Source organism: Protopterus annectens, chromosome 5.part0 (assembly GCF_019279795.1).
Source record: "Protopterus annectens isolate FY-2018-M chromosome 5.part0, PAN1.0, whole genome shotgun sequence".
Classification (NCBI taxonomy): Eukaryota; Metazoa; Chordata; order Ceratodontiformes; family Protopteridae; genus Protopterus; species Protopterus annectens.
Genome location: NC_056735.1, coordinates 1,186,537,979 through 1,186,556,868, shown reverse-complemented (window position 1 = coordinate 1,186,556,868; position 18,890 = coordinate 1,186,537,979). Strand labels below are relative to the sequence as shown.

The 18,890-nt window shown below is 42.9% G+C and overlaps 1 protein-coding gene across 2 annotated transcripts in view; it reads left to right on the top strand.

Moving 5' to 3' along the window:
- TRIP12 (thyroid hormone receptor interactor 12) overlaps positions 1 to 18,890 on the top strand; it is a 3,849,287-nt gene that overhangs the window by 542,436 nt on the left and 3,287,961 nt on the right. For both annotated transcript variants that reach the window (XM_044071052.1, XM_044071053.1), the window contains one exon: positions 11,105 to 11,241. In XM_044071052.1, the coding sequence (XP_043926987.1) occupies positions 11,105 to 11,241 (137 nt within the window). The remainder of the gene's footprint in view (positions 1 to 11,104; positions 11,242 to 18,890) is intronic.

The following is an 18,890-nucleotide window of genomic DNA, read 5'->3' as shown; positions in this document are numbered from 1 at the left end:
TTTGCATAAATTTTCCATGCCCACATTCAAGTCTGCCAGTGACTCAGGTGAGGTGCTTGTACACCTCTTTGGTTTGACAACTACTAGATCTGAGCCCTATGGTGTGCCTCTGTGGCAGCAGGTTAGTTGGTTTTGGTTTCTCCAGCACCAGCATTTTTTGGGTCCGAAGCCATTTTGCAGGCTTCGGCTTCCAGTGCCTGAGTGTTGGATACCAAGGAAGATGGTTTACCTTCTGCTGTTGTGCTTGAACAAACTTCAGGAATCTGGACTGAGGTCTGGTCACCTGGCTGCACACCAAGGCCTCTAAGTTGAAACTCAGGACCTTCTTAAAATAGCCTAGGCATTCATGACCTTTATGAAGTCTAAGGAAACCAGCCAGACACAACTGCCTATGCCTGAAGTTTCACCCAGTAAGAGGCGGAGGGAGGTTTCCTTTCAGAAGGAGTCTGACTGTTCAGGATCTGAAGTTAAAGGAATGCTCTTATTCTGAACATCTCCCCTTCAGTCCTACCCGGAGTCTGACTCTGGTGATATCCTCTGTTCTGCTTCTCCCTGTAAGATTTTTCTTTTTGTGGGGATACCTTGCATAAGATGAGAGAAGCCGTTAATTGGGAGAGTAAAAAATTCAGGCCAAAACCCATTACTTGCATCTTCAGTCTGTCCATATTTCAAACCACTTGGCCATTCTTCCGGTTAATGTAGTCTTAGATGATGTACTTGAAGTAATCTTTCTGCATCCAGACTCTCTGCCTTCTGTTCAAAGGCAACCATATAGTTCCAGTTATCCATGGGTATAATGGAAAACAAATCTTTGACATCTGTAGTAACAAATATTAAGCTTTCCAGAAACGATTCTTGTTGTACATGACTTAAGATGTGTAAATGAATCACAAATTGCCATGACTTATGATCAATGAATTTAGCAATAGTATAAAGTTGGACTTTAACTGTAGGTCTAAGAGGAGGATTATTTTAAGTCTGAGAGAGAGAGTATATGAGTATTAATAAAAGCCAAGTTAAAAATGCCTTGGCTAAACATGTGAAGGAATTTAATTTGCATAAATGTATTTGTTGTTCAGAAAGTGAATGTTAACCCTGGAGGTAGTCCTTGGGAAGGAATGGCTAGAGATTAAAGAATTAAGTTGGCAATTGAGGCTCAGTGCTGATGCCCCAAGTTAAAAGTCACAACCATTAACTGTGTTTTCATATACGAGTTTATAAAATGGATGACATAATATTTGTATGCGTGCTTTTAATATTTAAGGAGTGTTAATATTTTGTTAAAGCTGGTAGTTTCACTTTAATGGAATAACAGTGGAAGTTATGTGATGTATTCAGTGTATTTAAGTACAGAGTTTTTCTTGTGGCTATTTGTTCTGATGAAGTCTTATTTTAAGACAAAAGCACTTAACGAATTAAAAATACCTGAGAGTGTACTTCGGGTTGAGTGGAGATGTTCTTCGTTTTCCATTGCTGCAGTCCTTACCATTGGGTATAGTCCGCATCCAGTCGGCCCGAATACCAGAGTATAAGGCTGACGTCGGTCAGGGCGCATTAGACTGACGTCAGTACGTCAGGGTACTAATGCGCATGACCGGCGTCATATCCTCAGTCTTTTTTGCCGCGTGGTCCGATGCAGAAGCAGTTTTGCGAGTGCAGGTTGGCGTTCTGAAATATTTCCGAAACCGGAGTTTCAGACCGAATCAGAGTTGGCTAAGTACCCCGTTGGGGAACATTTTGGTTTTTCTTGCCTCAGTATTTAACCGGATGTCAGAAAAGTGAATAACTGTATTTCTTGTGGGAAACAAATACCTCATAGGGATTACCATACATTGTGTATACCTTGTTTAGGGCCTGAGCACGACGTTGTTGGTTGCCGCTCTTGTGCTAGGTTTAACAAACGCACTATTAAGAGGAGGTTAGACTGTGCCAGATTAGTGTTTGGGAAGCGTTGCAATTATAAAATGCCGTCGGATGCTCCGACGCCCGCTTCGTCCAAGAAGCGCAAAGACAAAACAGCGAAGCCTAGGGTTGATGAACCGGCAGTCCCGGACGTCGGTTCTTTAGGAGGCTCAGTGGAGCCAGAGGTTTTGCCAGGAGTTTCTATGGAGTCTCAGGCAGAAACTTTACTGTTACAGGATGTACCCTCTCAGGAGGCAGGCCAGGCTGAGGGGGCTTCTCAGGTAACTATTCTTCCCTCTCTTCCCAAAGTAGTTAGAGCCTCTCCTTCTGTTGCCAAAACTTCTTGTAGAGGTAGGCCAAGTTCAGCTTCAGTAGGGGCTTCTCCTAGCATTTCGGGTTCTGTACCTAAGAAACATATGCTTAAAATGGCAGAAGATTTGATTACTATGATTAGAGGTTCTATGGGCCCTCCTGATAAGAGGCCTAGGGTGGAACCAGAGTTTGACAGTTTTGAACAGGGTTCAGGGGCTTCTGAGTCTTCTGGAAGATTTGCAGGAGTATCCTCATTATTCTGATTCTGCTGTGCATGATCCCACCTCCTGGCTTTCCTCCTGAGGATTTTTCATTTTCAGAGACTCTGCATTCCATGAGGGAGCACTTTAAATGGGAAGGCCAGGATTACTCTGATTCCAGGAAGAGGCTTAGGGAATTCTTGTTTTACCCCAGCATAGGCCCTTAGCTATACCTCCTGTGTTGAATGTAGTGGAAGATGTTTTGCAGAGGCTTCCCTGAACCCTGATTCTTTGCCTCCTGCTCCTGTTAAACCTGATAGGTACTATAGGGTGCCCGAAGCTCATAAGTATTTGTTTAAGAGTCCTAGGGGACCCAGAAACTGTTTCTCAGGGGCCTAAAGGTGTTAAGGCCTCTGTGGTTAAAAATCCTGTTCCCACTGACAAAGAGGCAAGGGCGTTGGATAGGTGGGGTAAGAAAGTGTATACTTCTTCCACTCTAGCCATGAGGCGTTCAATTGTCAGTTTCACATGCTGAAATATCAAAATTATCTCCTTTCACAATTGAAATCTAAGGTGGATGCTTTGGCGGAAGGTATTGATTGTAAAGAATTGCTGGATTTGGTTTATGTGTCTGAACAAGTGGGCAAGCATTCTTTGCAATGTGGTTTTGATGCTGTGCAGGCCTCCTCGAGGGTGGCTGCCACTAGTTCTGTTCTTCGAGGCATGCCTGGTTGAGGGATCAAAATTTGGCTGAGCATGTTAAGACAAGGATTTTGGATGCTCCTTTACAGTCTGATGTGTTGTTTGGTTCACCTGTGGAAGCAGTTTTAAAGAAAATGGAGGACAAAGCTAAGTCTATGCAAACTGTTAAAGATTTTTGCAGGTACAGCCACGCAAGTCTAGTAGAAATTGGCCTGCTACGGGGTGGACATATCCTGCTTATGATTCCCAGTCTAGGGGTAGGTCTAGACGTGGTAGGGGCAGGGCTCAAGGTTCTTTTAGGCCTAGAACAGGAGTTCACCTGCTCAGACTTCTGGTGAGGGCAGGGGTCAGTCCTTTCGTAAACAGACCCAATGACCTGCCTTTTCAGCTGCCAGTAGATTCTCGTCTGGCAGCTCCTTTGGGAGGACGACTGTCTCTTTTCAAAGAAAATTGGGATTTACTTACTCAAGACAGATGGGTGTTGGACATCATTCACCACGGTTACAGATTTTATTTCCATACAATGCACCCTTTCAAAGGCATGCCAGACGTTCCTCCTCCACAAAGAAAAGAGGCTCACAAGCAAGTTTCTCAGTTACTCCAAATGGGGGCCATTCAGCCAGTCCCTGTATCAGAAAGGGGCCTAGGATTTTATTCTCGCATGTTCCTAGTACCAAAGAAGGGGAACACGTGGAGACCGATTTTGGATTTATCTCTCCTCAACACTTATCTGGACATTCCCAAGTTCAAGATGTTGGCGTTACAACAGCTTTTACCCTGCTGGGCAAAGATCACTGGATGGTAACTTTAGATCTCAAGGAAGCTTACCTTCATGTGCCTATCAGGCTAAGTTACAGGAAGTATCTGCGGTTTCGAGCTGGAGATTCTCATTATCAGTTCTCTGCATTGCCCTTTGGCTTATCTACTGCCCAGAGTATTCACAAAGGTTCTGGCTCCAGTGATAGCTTACTTCAGGCTACAAGGAATTCAAATCTATCCTTATTTAGACGACTGCCTGATTCTGGCTCAAGAAAAGGAAGACCTTCTACAGCATCTGGAATATGTTATAGCAGTGCTAAGATGCCTAGGGTATTCTGTGAACGAAATAAAGTCCAGTCTAGTACCCTCTCAAGACATGTGCTTTCTGGGTGTGAGACTGAATACAGCAGCCCAGATGGCCTTTTAACCCCGGACAAACAAAAGAGTCTATCACTTTACTTCCATCAACTATCTCATCAGTCCGTGCTGACTGCAAAGACAGTCCTTCAAGCATTAGGGTTCATGGCATCTTGTATTCTGGTGCTTCCCAATGCCAAACTGCATATGAGGAAGTTACAATGGTATCTCAAAAATGTATGGACACAGCACTGCCAGGATTTAGACACTGTCATTCAAATAATACCTTGCCTTCAAAGAGAATTTTTGTGGTGGGCTCAGGAATGTCACCTAAACAAGGGACTCTCTGTGACCCGGCCAGAGGCGAGTCAGATTTTAACGACAGATGCCTCGGACATTGCTTGGGGAGCTCATCTAAATGGAAAGTGGATACAAGACAAGTGGCCTGCCAGACTACAGCATCTACATATCAACATGAAGGAGATGTTAGCAGTCCAGTTCGCATTACTGGCTTTCAAGGAGTTACTTCTTCCAGGGCAGGTGTTGATTCTAACAGACAACACAACTGTCATGTGGTACATCAACAAACAAGGGGAACACATTCTTATCCTCTATGCAGGCAAGCAATGATTTTATGGGAGACTGCCACGCTTGCACCTAACTCTTCAGGCAAGGTTTCTGCCAGGAGCACAGAACTCCTTAGCAGATGTGTTAAGCAGACAAATCATGGATCCCCACGAGTGGAAACTGGATCTTCATGTATTTCAGAAATTGACAGTGTCATGGGGAACTCCAGACATAGATCTGTTCGCTTCTCCACTAAACCACCAGCTGCCACAGTTTTGCACAAAGGGGTTTCATCACACAGCTTGGAAAGTGGATGCTCTGTCTTTCAGTTGGACAAACCTTCATGTGTATGCCTTTCCACCTCTGCCTCTTCTTCCAAAGGTACTGTTAAAGGTCAGACAGGACAGGCCAAGGATGATTTTGATAGCTCCAGATTGGCCTCGGCAACACTGGTACCCACTACTACGGAGTCTGGTAAAGAAGCCTCCATGGCCTTTACCTTTGATTCCACATCTGTTATTCCAGAAGGACGGTCATCTGCTCCATGTCAAGCTTCACTCTCTTCATCTGACAGCCTGGCATATTCTGTGTTGAAACACAGCAGGTCTCAACTTCCTCAACAAGTTTTAAATGTGATTATGGAAGCTAGAAGACCTAGTACAAGGAAAGTGTCATGAAAAATGGAAGAGATTTTTATTTTGGAGTAAAGCAAAGAATTTGGAGATTTCTGAGCCTAATTTGAGTATGGCTCTTCAATATCTTACTGAGTTACTGGACAAGGGTCTGTCCTTCTCTTCCATTAAGATTCATGCTGCAGCAATCTCAGCTCACTATGATTGTGACCCACCATTGTTTTCGCATCCTTTGTTCAAGCAGTTTCTTAGAGGGGCAAAAAATATAAGACCCCACGTAGAGCTCCTACTCCTGCTTGGGATCTCAATTTTGTGTTGGAAAAACTTACTCTACAACCTTTTGAGCCTCGGCTACTGCTGAATTGAAATATTTGTCATGGAAGACTGCTTTTTTGTTGGCTATTACTTCTGCAAGACGGGTGTCTGAGTTGCAGGCCCTTATGGCAGTCGAGCCCTTTTGATTTTCCATAAGGATAGGGTATCATTACGTACTAATCCTTCCTTTATGCCTAAGGTGGTTTCTAGTGTGGCTTTAAACCAAACTATTCATTTGCCTACTTTTTATGCAGACCCCCAAAATAAAGGGGAAAAGATTTTGCATACTTTAGATGTACACAGGCAATTGCGTTATTACTTAAGCAGGACTAAGGATTTTAGGCAGTCTCAGCAGTTGTTTGTTTCTTTTGCTTTGAGTTCGCAAGGCAAGCCTGTGTCAAAACAAACTATTTCTAGGTGGATTGGCTTTTGCATTGCATTTTGTTATTCCCATCATGGCAAGGAGATTCCAGCTGGGATTAGGCCTCATTCCACTAGGGCTACTGCCACTTCAACAGCATTTCTACGGGGTGGCAACTAAGGATATTTTGGAAGCAGCTACTTGGAGTTCAGTGCATACTTTCTCTAAGCATTATCACCTTCCTATCTACTCTAAGTCTAGGGCTGGTTTTGCCACAGCTGTTTTGCAAGGCATGTTGTCAGCTCCTGCTTCTTTATGATTTGCCAGCCTCCCTTACCTCTGCTTTGGGATTCTACCCAATGGTAAGGACTGCAGCAATGGAAAACGAAGAACATAGTACAGTTTTGTACCTACCATAAATGTAGATGTTCGAGGATTCCATTGCTGCAGTCCAATTTACCCTCCCTCCTTCCTCTCTGTGTTTAGGGGTGGTTGTGTAGGTGAGTTTACATGCTTATATTTTTGTATATATTGTTCATGTTTTGGTGCAGGTATTTTGGGCCTTGTCTTTTTAGGGTCTTCTGACATCTGGGGCAAGAAAAGACTGAGGATATGACGCCGGTCATGCGCATTAGTACCCTGACGTACTGACGTCAGTCTAATGCGCCCTGACCGACGTCAGCCTTATACTCTGGTATTCGGGCCGACTGGATGCGGACTATACCCAATGGTAAGGACTGCAGCAATGGAATCCTCGAACATCTACATTTATGGTAGGTACAAAACTGTACTTTTTTTTTAGCCCATTGATGAACATTATGTGCACATTTACCCTTAACTGGACAACTGCCTTATCCAGAGAAAATCCATCCTAGAACTTCTAACAGCTTTGCAAATGACTTTGGATTGCTTTCAGAGAGTAGGCCTCACTTTCAACCTCCACAAGTTCCATCTTCAGTCTCAGACAAGAATTGTCTTTCTGGGTGCATTGTTAGATTTAGTAAAGCAAAAGGCCTTCCTACCCCCATACAGTTTTTTATTTTTGTTTTCAGAAGAAGGAAAAAAAAATACCTACACAGCATGCTACCAAAACACAGTCTCTGCAATGGAATATCTAAGGGTTTTGGGATACATGGCATCCTGCAATTCTAATGATTCTCCTTGAAAAAACATACACGAGGAAACTCCAATAGTTGCTTAAAAAAAAACCAAAAACACTTGAACAATACTCTCATCCCCTGAAAACATTGGTGCTTCTTCTCCCCTGCTTAAAAAAGGAGCTTCTTTGGTGCAAATACACCATTATGTAGAGTCCAGAGGCAAATTTATCTTTGCAGAGATGGACAAGACCGTCATCACAGGCAAATCAGAGGTAGCCTGGGGGAGTGCACTTAGGTTGCCTGAAGATGCAGAGTATCTGGACCTGAGAGTAAAGGAAACATTGCATAAACCAGGAGTTGCTGGCTATGTTGCTACCAATGACAGGTTGCTCTGAAAGGTTTTCAGCAGGAGCACTGCAGATTTAGACAGATTTATTTTTTTATTATTTTACATTTGTTAACCAGGAAAGTCCAACTTGGAACAAGCCAGTTTTCAGCAGAGGCCCGGGGAGAAACGCTCCAGATGCATGTCTTTGTAATGTGGGAGAAAACCGGAGCACCCAGATGAAACCCACACGAACGCAGGGAGGACGTGCAGACTCAACACAGAAGGCAACCCAAACGAGAATCAAACCAGAGAACCTCTTGCCATGAGGTGACACTACCACTGCGCCGCCGATATCACCGCAGTCATGTGGTGCATAATGTTCGGCAATAAAACATGGACAAATGTGAATAAAACTCAGTAAGGAATATTTTAAAAGACTTGCATTGATCCTGAAAACAGCGTTGACATCTGGGAACAAAGTTCAAGCTATAAACCAATTTCATCTTCCTGTCCTAACTTACAGTTTTGGAGTGATTGACTGGCCCTGAAAGGTGTTGGAAAGATTAGACAGGAAAACAAGATGGATGCTTCATGCTCATCAAATGATTTATAAACATTAGTGAATACCAAGATTTTATATATTACCTGTACCAAATGAGGTATGGGCCTCCTTGATATTGATTACATGTATAGATCTGCAATTGTGGGACTGCATGTATATCTACTGACGTTACAAGACCCAACATAGTGAAAGTTTTGAAACGGGAGGAAAATAAATCTAAGCGGACTTCCCTTCTTAGTCTAGCAGAAGCATACTGGCGTGAAGTGGGAATGGAAATCAAACCAGAAAAATCAGGCAGCCACTAAATGTGTCAAAAAAAAAAGAAAGAATAATAAGGTGAAGGATCAGATTAGAAGGCAAGAAATGTGGAAAATGCATAAATATTGCAAGTATAGAAAACTCCTGGAACAACCTCATGTTGATCAGGATTGACCGCAGGAATGGTTAAGGGGCGGCGAATTCAAACCAAAAGATGAAAGGTTAATATTGCCATCCCAAGACAGTGGAATATGTACACGTTGGTGTACAAAGTCCATTGAACATGGTGAAACAGACAAATTTAGGTTTTGTAAAACAGAATTGAAAACAGTCGCACACCTTGTTGCTGGTTGTGACATACTAATGGCAGAAGGACTGCATACTGAAAGGCATAATAATGTGGCAAGACTGTTGCACTGAGGATTGTGCAAACATTACAATAATGAAGTAGCTGAAAAACACTGGAAACATGAGCCACAAAGCATCATAGAAAATGATTAAGTCTACATCATATGGGATCACCCAATACCAGCGGTTCAAAAGATATGTGAGAAAACCAGATGTGATGGTCCACGAAAAGAAGACAAAAGTAGCATTGGTTATTGAAACTGCTACACCCAGTAATTAGTGTCTTGCATACAGAGAGACACAAACTCAAAATATGTAGGCAGAAACGAGAATAATGTGGAAGAAAGATACCCAGTAGGAGCAACGAGTCTTATAAAAAAGAATCTACAGTCATATTTAGAAATCTTATCGATACATGTAACTCGATACATATTGCAGGATGAGTAATTACTGGGCACATTGCTAGTACTGCGAAGAGCACTTCAGGCTAACATCAAAGATTGAAACAATACTAATTTCATGAACCTTAATTATACTTTGACTTAGGAATGGGGTCCATTCCTGTCATGGTATTACAAACCGAAAACATTTTGAAAAATTAAAGAGAAAATATATAAACAAGTAAGGGGGAACTCCATCTTAACCCCCTCTACAGTCTGGCTTATCTTCAGCCACATTTGAATTTACTATATTTTTTTTTTTTTTTTTTTACCTTGTATCGCCGGAATAGTCATCCCTTTTTGAACAAAAAGTATTTAAAGTATTTTTTCTTTTTGATCACATTTCCCCTCTTGACATGTTTTATTTAATGGAAGTTATTTCTGTTTCCATCCTTACTGACATGGATCTTGAGTATTCACCTTTGAAGTTTGGTGCATATACATGGTGTGTTCTCTCTCCTTAACTCGTGCTTTGGGAATGTCAGTCCTTCTACTCATTTTTTTCTTCTGGAAGCTTAAGCGGGTAGCTCCCTCCACTCATTCTAGAATGGCTGAAAGTGTAATGTTTATTCTTCCTGACCTGTACTAGTTCCACTAGTTTCAGCTTCATCTCCACCTGTGCGACTTCATATAGTGTAAAGTCTTTCCTTTATTTCCATGTGTGATTTCTGTATATTGATTAAATAATCAGATTACTTATCTAAGGTCGTTTCAGTGTACTTAATCCTTGTATTGTTTAATTTGATGTATTCAAGTATTTCACCAATTTTAAATGCCTTTTAATACATTTCTTTTTTACGAGGAACCAGAAGCCATGCCTTATGTGACTTCTGCTGTCTGCTCTCCTTACTGTAGGTCAATCATGTATATTTTTCTCAGTTTCTTTCCCATGTAGAATAAATCTCTTAGATCAGTCCCCCCTCCTTCACTTTTAACCGTCCTTTCACCCCACATCTTGCATACTTGTCTCACCCCCCCACCAAGAAAAAGTAATTTCTCCTTATTTTTTCTGTTTGTCTAGATCTTTCTTTTTGGCATCTTCTTCTCCTTCTCCCAACTGTTTTTGGGGCTGTTTCAATTATTGCATTTGCTTGGGCTGGAAGAAAGTAAATCGGATGAGGTGCCTTCCATGGTTATGTAATGATAGAGCAGAAGCAGTGGACAAAAACATTATGTAAAAGTGTTTGCTATTTCTCCTATAGTTGCTTATGTTTGTATATGCACGTATATAATTATACACATGTATTTGTTATGTGCATATTTTATGTTCCTTCTGCCGTAGTGGCTGAAGTGTCCTTAGTCCAATCCACCTTCCTAGTAAACAAACAAATATGTTGTAGTGGTGTATATATTCCCTAACATTAACTGTTCTATAAATCTTAATATATTGCATTATCAAAATGTATGAGTATGCTGTCAAACACTCAGACTGGCAAATGCCATCCTATTGCAAAGGTGAACTGTGAAGTTTTCTTCAACAATTGCACAAACAGACCAGCTTCCAGTAAAAGTAGCATCTTACCCACACTTACTGAAGAACGACTTCTATTCTCAAAAATAAAGTTTGTTTTGTTTTGCAGTTACATAAATGATGCCCAGTAAATCAACATCATAGCCATACTTGCTAGCAGAGTATTTACTTTGTAAATTTTGCACTCTTGACGCAGGGTTTCTGTCTTTTATGTATATCAACTCCATGGCCAAAGAAATTTGATTGACGTGAAAGACCTTATCGTTATGCTATAGTTAACAGTATCTGAATCGACTGTAGCATAAAGTGATCAAAATATTCACTTATTAAAAACATTTCTTGACAAAATTAATTTGTGTGTTTGTGTGTGGGTGGTCTTCCACATGGTATTTGAAAGTTTGTTCTGATTGTGACTCCATTTTAGAGCAGCTGTAGGTTTTTATTGAAATGGATAGTTAGTTGCTCATAATACATATTTTTCCTCTCTCAGTCGGCGAGGCTCTGGCCTGGGCAAAAGAGGAGCAGCTGAAGCTCGCCGACAGGAAAAAATGGCAGATCCTGATAACAACCAGGATGGAGGCAACTCTTCAGCTGCACGCACAGATGAATCCTCTCAAGGAGCAGCAGGTAATAAAGTGCAGATGCTTTAGCTTGTTAGCTGTTTTCTCAGTTGAAAAAATGAATTATTCAACCATGTCCAATAATTTTTGTAGTTTACTTGTGTTTTGGCTTTAGTTGCTTAATTCTGTATTATCTACTGTCTGTGATTGCTTCATAAATTTAATGAAATGTGAAGTATTTTTTGTTTTATTTATTTTAATGTATTGCATTAAATCCCAGGTTAAGTACTCTTTCTGAATATTTTGAGAAGTTGACTTGTGTTTGGAACAAATGATCATATCTTAAGATGTTCAAAATATTGATCACCATTTCAGTAGCCTAAGCTGTATTGGTCACCCTTCAAGACTGGCCAGCTACCCAAAACGTAAGGGTGCCTTCCATGCATTCCAACTGTGTAGAGGTTGAGAGGAACTTCATATAAAGACATTTGTAGCACAAATTATCTCAAGAGGTTTTTTATTGCCAAAAAGCACTCTTGTGGCAGGACCTGTGGTTCGTAGTTGTTTACTAAGCTATTGACCACAAATGCCTTTTTAAGCCTAGCCATGCATCCCAAATCTCTGACCAGTTCTGGACGTTATTCATGTTTCACTGTTGCAGCCATTACATTTGGGTAATCTGCTGGCAGGTTGCCCTCAGTCAGCCTGATTAACAAAGACTTTGGTCCTGCGTCGGTTGCTATCCTTTCTTCCATGACGTCAGGTCGTCAGGGGTATAAAACATGCAGCCGATGCCATTACATCAGTCTTTCTTGCCGTGCGGTGCCCGAAGCAGAAGCAGTTTGCAAGTGCCAGTCGGCCGACTCCTGAAATTTTCGTTTTCGAGTTTCAGAACCGAAGTCTTCAACTAAAAGCTAAGTAACCCCATTGGGGAAGCTTTTTCTTGCTCCTTACCGATGTCAGTAAAAGTTAATAATTGTATTAGTTGTGGGAAGCAAATACGTCATAAGGATTTTCATTTGTACTGTATTCCTTGCCTAGGCCTTGACCACAATGTGCCTTGCTGTCGGTCTTGTGCTAAATTTAATCAACGCACTATTAAATGTCTGTATATTTTTGCTTCTAAATATTTTGGCTCGAGATTTAACTATCCAGAAATTTCGTTGGTTAGCAATCCGACTACTGGAATACCTAAAAAACGCAAAGAAACAGAGACAGACCGAGGTCCAAAACCGACGAAGGAGCTTCTCCTAAGCCATTCGCCGGTTCGCTGGTACTCAGTGAGGCACTTTCGCAGCCCCCGATACCCGCTACTTTTGATTCGCAATCCTCTACTGAGACCCATTCGAAGTCCGGTATTCCGCAAGATACTTTAAGTATTGAACCCGCTGGTGTCTCTACCTTAGATGGGTCCGGAGCCTCTGAGCAGGGACCAGCTTCTGAGGGTGTTTTCAGCCCTAAATATTTATATGTTAAACCAATGCCATCTTCAAAACTAAGGCCAAAACTACTTGTGTCTAAAAAAACGACGCTTGGGCCACGTGTACAGGCCCCAATGCCTAAAAAAAAAAAAATGATCAAAATGGCTGAGGATTTTATTACCTTGACCAGGGGTACCCATCCCCCTCCTGCTAAGAGGCTTAGGCAAGGCACTGACTATGAATCTTCAGATCAGGTTTCTATTTCTTCTGATTCCTCTTCTGATCAGGAATGATCTGTTCCCACTTGAGTACCCTGATGCAGAAGATTCCATCCCTTCTGCTTCTCCTCCTGAAGATTTTTCTTTTGGAGAAACTTTGCATACCTTAAGGGAGCACTTTCACTGGGAGAGTCAGGATTTCTCAGACTCTAAAAAGAGACTTGGGGATTTTCTTCTTCTTCCTCAGCATAGGCCTTTGGCTATACCTCCTGTTCTAGACATTGTTGTTGATGTTTTCTCAGAATCCAGTATGGCTCCTGATTCCCTGCCTCCGGCTCCTAGTAAGCCAGACAGATATCACAGGGTTCCTGACTCCCACAAATTCCTCTTTAAAAACCCTACTGCTGACCCTGAAACCATTTGTCAGGGTCCCAAGGGCATTAAGGCCTCTACTGCTAAAAATTCTACCCCTTCTTATAGAGATTCCAGGGCGCTGGATAGATGGGGTAAGAAGGTTTACACGTCTGCAACTTTGGCAATCATGGCTTTAAACTGTCAATTTCATATGCTTAAATATCAACAGCATGTCTTGGGTTTACTTAAACAGAAAATTATGTTGATTTCTGACTGTGTGGAAAATTGAGTTGCAGGATTTATTGCATTCAGCTGAACAAGTTGGAAAACGTACTTTGCAATGTGGTTTTGATTCCTTGGAGGCCTCTTGCAGGGCTGCTGTAACTGGATCTGTGATGAGGCTTGCTTGGCTCAAGGAGCAAAATCTGCCTGACCATGTTAAAGCAAAATTGTTGGATGCTCCTTTACAACAGGACAGTCTATTTCGTAATAAGGCTGAAGAATTTTTGAAAAAAATGGAAGATAAGGCTAAATCTATGCAAACTGTGAAAGGTTTCCTACAATTGCAGCCACCCAGGTTCAGTAGGCACTGGCCTACTAAGAACTGGTCCTTTCCAGTACCCACTAGAGCCGCTCAGGTCAAACCCAGACATTCCAAAGGCTCCAGGTTTCAGTCGCAAGGAACATTCAGAACTAAGCAATGGAGTGCCTCCACCTCCAAATTTGGAAGTAAGAAGGCACCTTCCTACTGTAAACAGTCTCAATGACTTTCCACTGCAATCGCCAAGCATTTATCTTTTGGCCGCCCCTTTGGGGGAAAACTGGCACTTCATGCAGGAAACTGACAGCTGATTACCCAGGACAAATGGGTTTTTAAATATAGTATCCAAGGGATACAGAATGATGTCCTTCATGGATGCATCTGCAGTCATAACAAGTGGGTTGTCCTGTCGTCAGGCAGCCCTGCAGTCGGCCGGATTCCAAAGTCCGGGTCCGGCTTCGGCTGATGTCGCACTCCACCCGACGTCATCTCTGTTGGTCTTCGGGTATAAAAGCATCAGCCGACGCCATTTTCCCCAGTCTTTCTTGCCGCGTGGCGCCCGAAGCAGAAGCTGTTCGCAAGTGCCGGTCGGTCGGATCCAGAGATTACTTCTACCGAATACTGACTTCTAAAGCTAAGTACCCCGTTGGGGACTCTTTCTTGCCTCAGCCGATGTCAGAAAAAGTTAACAATTGTTTAACCTGTGGGAAACAAATACCTCATAAAGATTTCCACTCTTACTGTCTGCCTTGTTTAGGCCCAGCCCACGACGTAGCAGCCTGTTCGCCTGTGCCTCTTTCAACCGACGAACGCTTAGGCGTCGGTCGGAGTTTGCAGAACAGTTTTTCGGTACTGATTTTATGTACATTATGCCGCCGGATCCTCCGACTACCCAACCTACCAAAAACGCAAAGATAAAGACCGACATTTCGGGTCCGCGGTTTCGCCGAAACCACGGTAAAGCAAACCGCGAGTGTCTCTGTTTCGGCCGAAACCGAGAAAACTGATCTAAGTACAGCTGAACCTATTCTTACAACTGAGGCCCCTGCTACAACTCTTGAATCGACCTCAGAAATTTTACCCACTACGGTGGTTGACTTATCAGACACCATCCCCTTGGATGTCTCTACCCCAGCACGTGGTGCTGCTAGGCCTCCAGCAGCCATGTCCATTAAGGCCTTCGCCAGGGCTAAAGCAGCCAAGACTACTAAATCAGTGCCTGTTAAACCCCCACATCCAGGCCCTCTTCTAGTTCTCAAATGCTTTCTTTGGCAGAAGATTTAATTTCTTTAATTAGAGGATCTCAACCTCACCCAGACAGGGCCTCTCAGCCCCCAGAGAAGAGACCTAGGGCAGAGCCCCCTGAGCCAGTGTCTTCTGATGATTCTGCTGATGAATCAGACATAACTGACCAGCCAGAGGCTCCTTCTCCAATTTTGAAGATTCTGATGCTGAAGAATCCATTCCAGCTGCTTCCCCACCAGAAGAATTCTCCTTTGGGGAAACCTTGCATGCCATGCGAGAACAGTTCCAATGGCAGCAACAGGATTTTTCAGACTCCAGAAAAGACTTAGGACCTTTCTGCACCTCCCACAGCACAGGCCCTTAGCTATACCTCCTGTTCTCTCTGTGGTGGATGATGCTTTCAATGATGTTTGCTCCTCCAGATTCTTTACCCCAGCCCCTGCCAAACCAGACAGATTTTACAGGGTGCCAGATACTCATCACCACCTTTACAAGGCCCCACTTGCAGACCCAGAAACTATATCCCAGGGTCCCAAGGCAGTAGCGACCACAGCTAAAACCCTATTCCTTCTGAAAGGGAAGCAAGGTCATTAGACAGATGGGGTAAAAGGTCTACACTTCAGCTACTCTTTCAGCTAGAGCTTTAAACTGTCAGTTTCACATGATACAATACCAAGAGTTTATGCTTGATCAGTTAACTAAAAACTAACCACTGATGAATCTCTTGATAAGAAATATGTATTAGAGATGGTAAATAACATACAACAGGTTAGCAACCATTCCTTAAAATGTGGCTATGATGCACTGGAGGCTTCATTTAGATCAGCCATGACAGGCACAGTGATAAGAAGGCATGCATGGCTAAAGGAACAAGCTTTACCGGATCATGTTAAAGCTAAGTTGCTAGATGCTCCTATGGACAAGACAAGTTTGTTTGGTACACCTGCCCAGCAGGTTATGAAGAAAATGGAAGAAAAGGCAAAATCTGTTCAAACTGTTAAAGATTTCTTGCAGGTTCAACCCCCAAGGTTTAGCAGGAACTGGCCTGCCAAAAATTGGTCCTTTCCTGACTCCACAAAATTACAAAGGGGCAGGAATAGACGTTCCAGAGGCAGAAACCAATCCAGAGGAGGTGCCTACAGAGGACGACAGTGGCAAGATAACAACAGAGGCACAGACACAGCCACTGCCACTACATCAGCACAACCACAGTGACTTAATCCTAAATCCGCCTACCAGGGAACAAATAGCAGCCCCTCTAGGCGGAAAGTTAACCTTATTTTCAAAGAACTGGCACTACATAACAAAAGACAAGTGGATTTTACAAACCATAGATCAAGGTTACCGGTTTCACTTCCACACTTTACCAGTCAAAAGAGGAATGCCAAATCTACCTCCAAATCAAAAACAGAGGCTCTACGCCAGATAATGGAGTTAGCAAACATGAGAGCTGTGGAAAGAGTGCCAACAGCAGAACAAGGAAAGGGGTTCTATTCCAGACTATTCCTAGTTCCAAGAAAGGAAAAAGTTGGAGACCAATTCTCGACCTGTCCACCTTAAATACATACATCATTGTCCCAAAATTCAAAATGCTGACCCTACAGCAACTTCTTCCCATGCTGGGAAAGGAGTCTTGGCTGGTAACTCTAGATCTCAAGGAGGCATACCTGCACGTCCCCATTCGACCAATCTGCAGAAGATACCTCAGATTTCTTGCAGGATCAGAGCACTATCAATTCTCAGCATTGCCCTTTGGCTTATCTACTGCGCCCAGAGTATTCACAAAATGCCTGGTATCAGTGATCGCCCATTGCAGACTACAGGGAATTCAAATTTACCCATACCTGGACGACTGCCTGCTACAAGGGGACAACAAAAGCAAGCTGACAACAGATTTACAAAGGGTCATTTACTTGCTACAAGGACTGGGATACACAGTCAATTTACAAAAGTCAAGGCTGATACCATCCCAAACAAGGACATTCTTGGGCTGAATTGGACACAGTACAACAAATGGCAAACCTGACTACAGAAAAACAAATAGAACTTCCTCTTTACTTCTTGGCACTAACAAAACTGAACAAGTTAACAGCAAGAAAAGTTCTGCAGGCCTTGGGCTTCATGGCATCATGCATAATCTTGGTCCCATTTGCCAGACTACATATGAGGAAACTACAGTGGTACCTAAAGAATTTATGGTCCCAACACAGACACAGTCTAGAAACAGAAATCCCACTAATTCCATGCTTAAAACAGGAGTTCCTATGGTGGGCTCAGGCATGCCAGTCAAACCCAGGCCTACCCTTTCGCAGATGTCAACCAAGCCAGACCATCACAACAGACGCTTCAGACCTAGGATGGGGCCCACATGCTGGACAAATGCGCAAGGATTGTGGACACAGGATCAACTTCACCTGCACATCAATCTAAAAGAAATGCTGGCAGTAAAACTGGCAATCCAAAAGTTCAAACCATTCCTCAAAGAGGGCCAGTTGATGATAAGGACAGACAACACCACAGTCATGTGGTACATCAACAAACAGGGAGGCACTCATTCATACCCCTATGCAGAATGACCTTGGAGCTGTGGACCCTGGCACTCAGCTACAACATTCAGTTACAGGCAATATTTGTACCGGGAAAGACAATACTCTAGCAGACATATTAAGCAGAACCACTTCGATGCCCACGAATGGAAGCTGCACCCGGACATCTTCAAGACCATCTCAAAGAAATGGGGAATGCCACAGATAGACCTATTCGCATCACCTCTCAATCACCAGCTCAAAAATTCTGCACAAGGACATTCCACCCACTAGCATGGAAAGTGGACTCACTCTCCTTCAACTGGAAAGGCCTAACAGCATATGCATTCCCACCTCTTCCTTTGATACACAAGGTACTACTAAAAATCAAGGAAGAATGCCCAAGGATAATCCTGATAGCTCCAAACTGGCCAAGACAACACTGGTACCCACTACTGAAGAGCATGTCTCGAACAATATGTGGCCAATACCCTGATGCCTTTGATGTTAACTCAGAACAACTACAGCATCATACATCCAAACCTAAAACGCTGCAACTGACTGCATGGAACATCACATAGCAGCAGCTAATCCAGAACTTTCCCAAAGAGTTAAAGACATTATTCTTGAAGCACGCAGACCTTCAACAAGAAGGAACTATGCTGGAAAATGGAAAAGGTTTGTCATTTGGAGTACGGAAAGAGGAAAAGATGTGTCAAACATAGATATGCCTAACATTCTGGAGTATCTGGCGAACTTCTTCATTCAGGCCTGTCCTACTCCTCCATCAAGATACATGCATCAGCTATTTCAGCAGAATACAGCTTTGATCCACCTGTTTTTTCACCCTTTGCTCAGGCAGTTCCTCAGAGGAATCAAGAATGTAAAACCTCCAAGGAAACCACCATTACCAGCTTGGGATTTAAACTTTGTGCTAGAAAAGTTGACACTATCACCCTTTGAACCAGCAGCAACAGCAGACCTACAACACCTGTCATGGAAAACTGCTTTCCTACTGGCAATTACTTCAGCAAGGAGGGTTTCAGAACTACAGGCCTTAATGGCAGTGCAACCCTTACTAATCTTCCACCAAGATAGAGTGTCCATGAGGACTAATCCTACATTTATGCCCAAGGTGGTATCCAGAGTATCTTTAAACCAGGCAATCCACCTACCTACCTTCTTTCCCAACCCACAACACAGAGTGGAAAGAATACTGCATACCTTGGATGTACATAGACAGCTACGCTACTACTTGGACAGAACAAAAAATAGCAGAAAGACTGACCAACTTTTTGTAGCCTATGCAACAGGAAGGGAAGGAAAAGCTATTTCCAAACAGACAGTCTCCAAATGGATAGGAAATTGCATACGATACTGTTACTCCTTCCATGGAAAACCAATTCCACAGA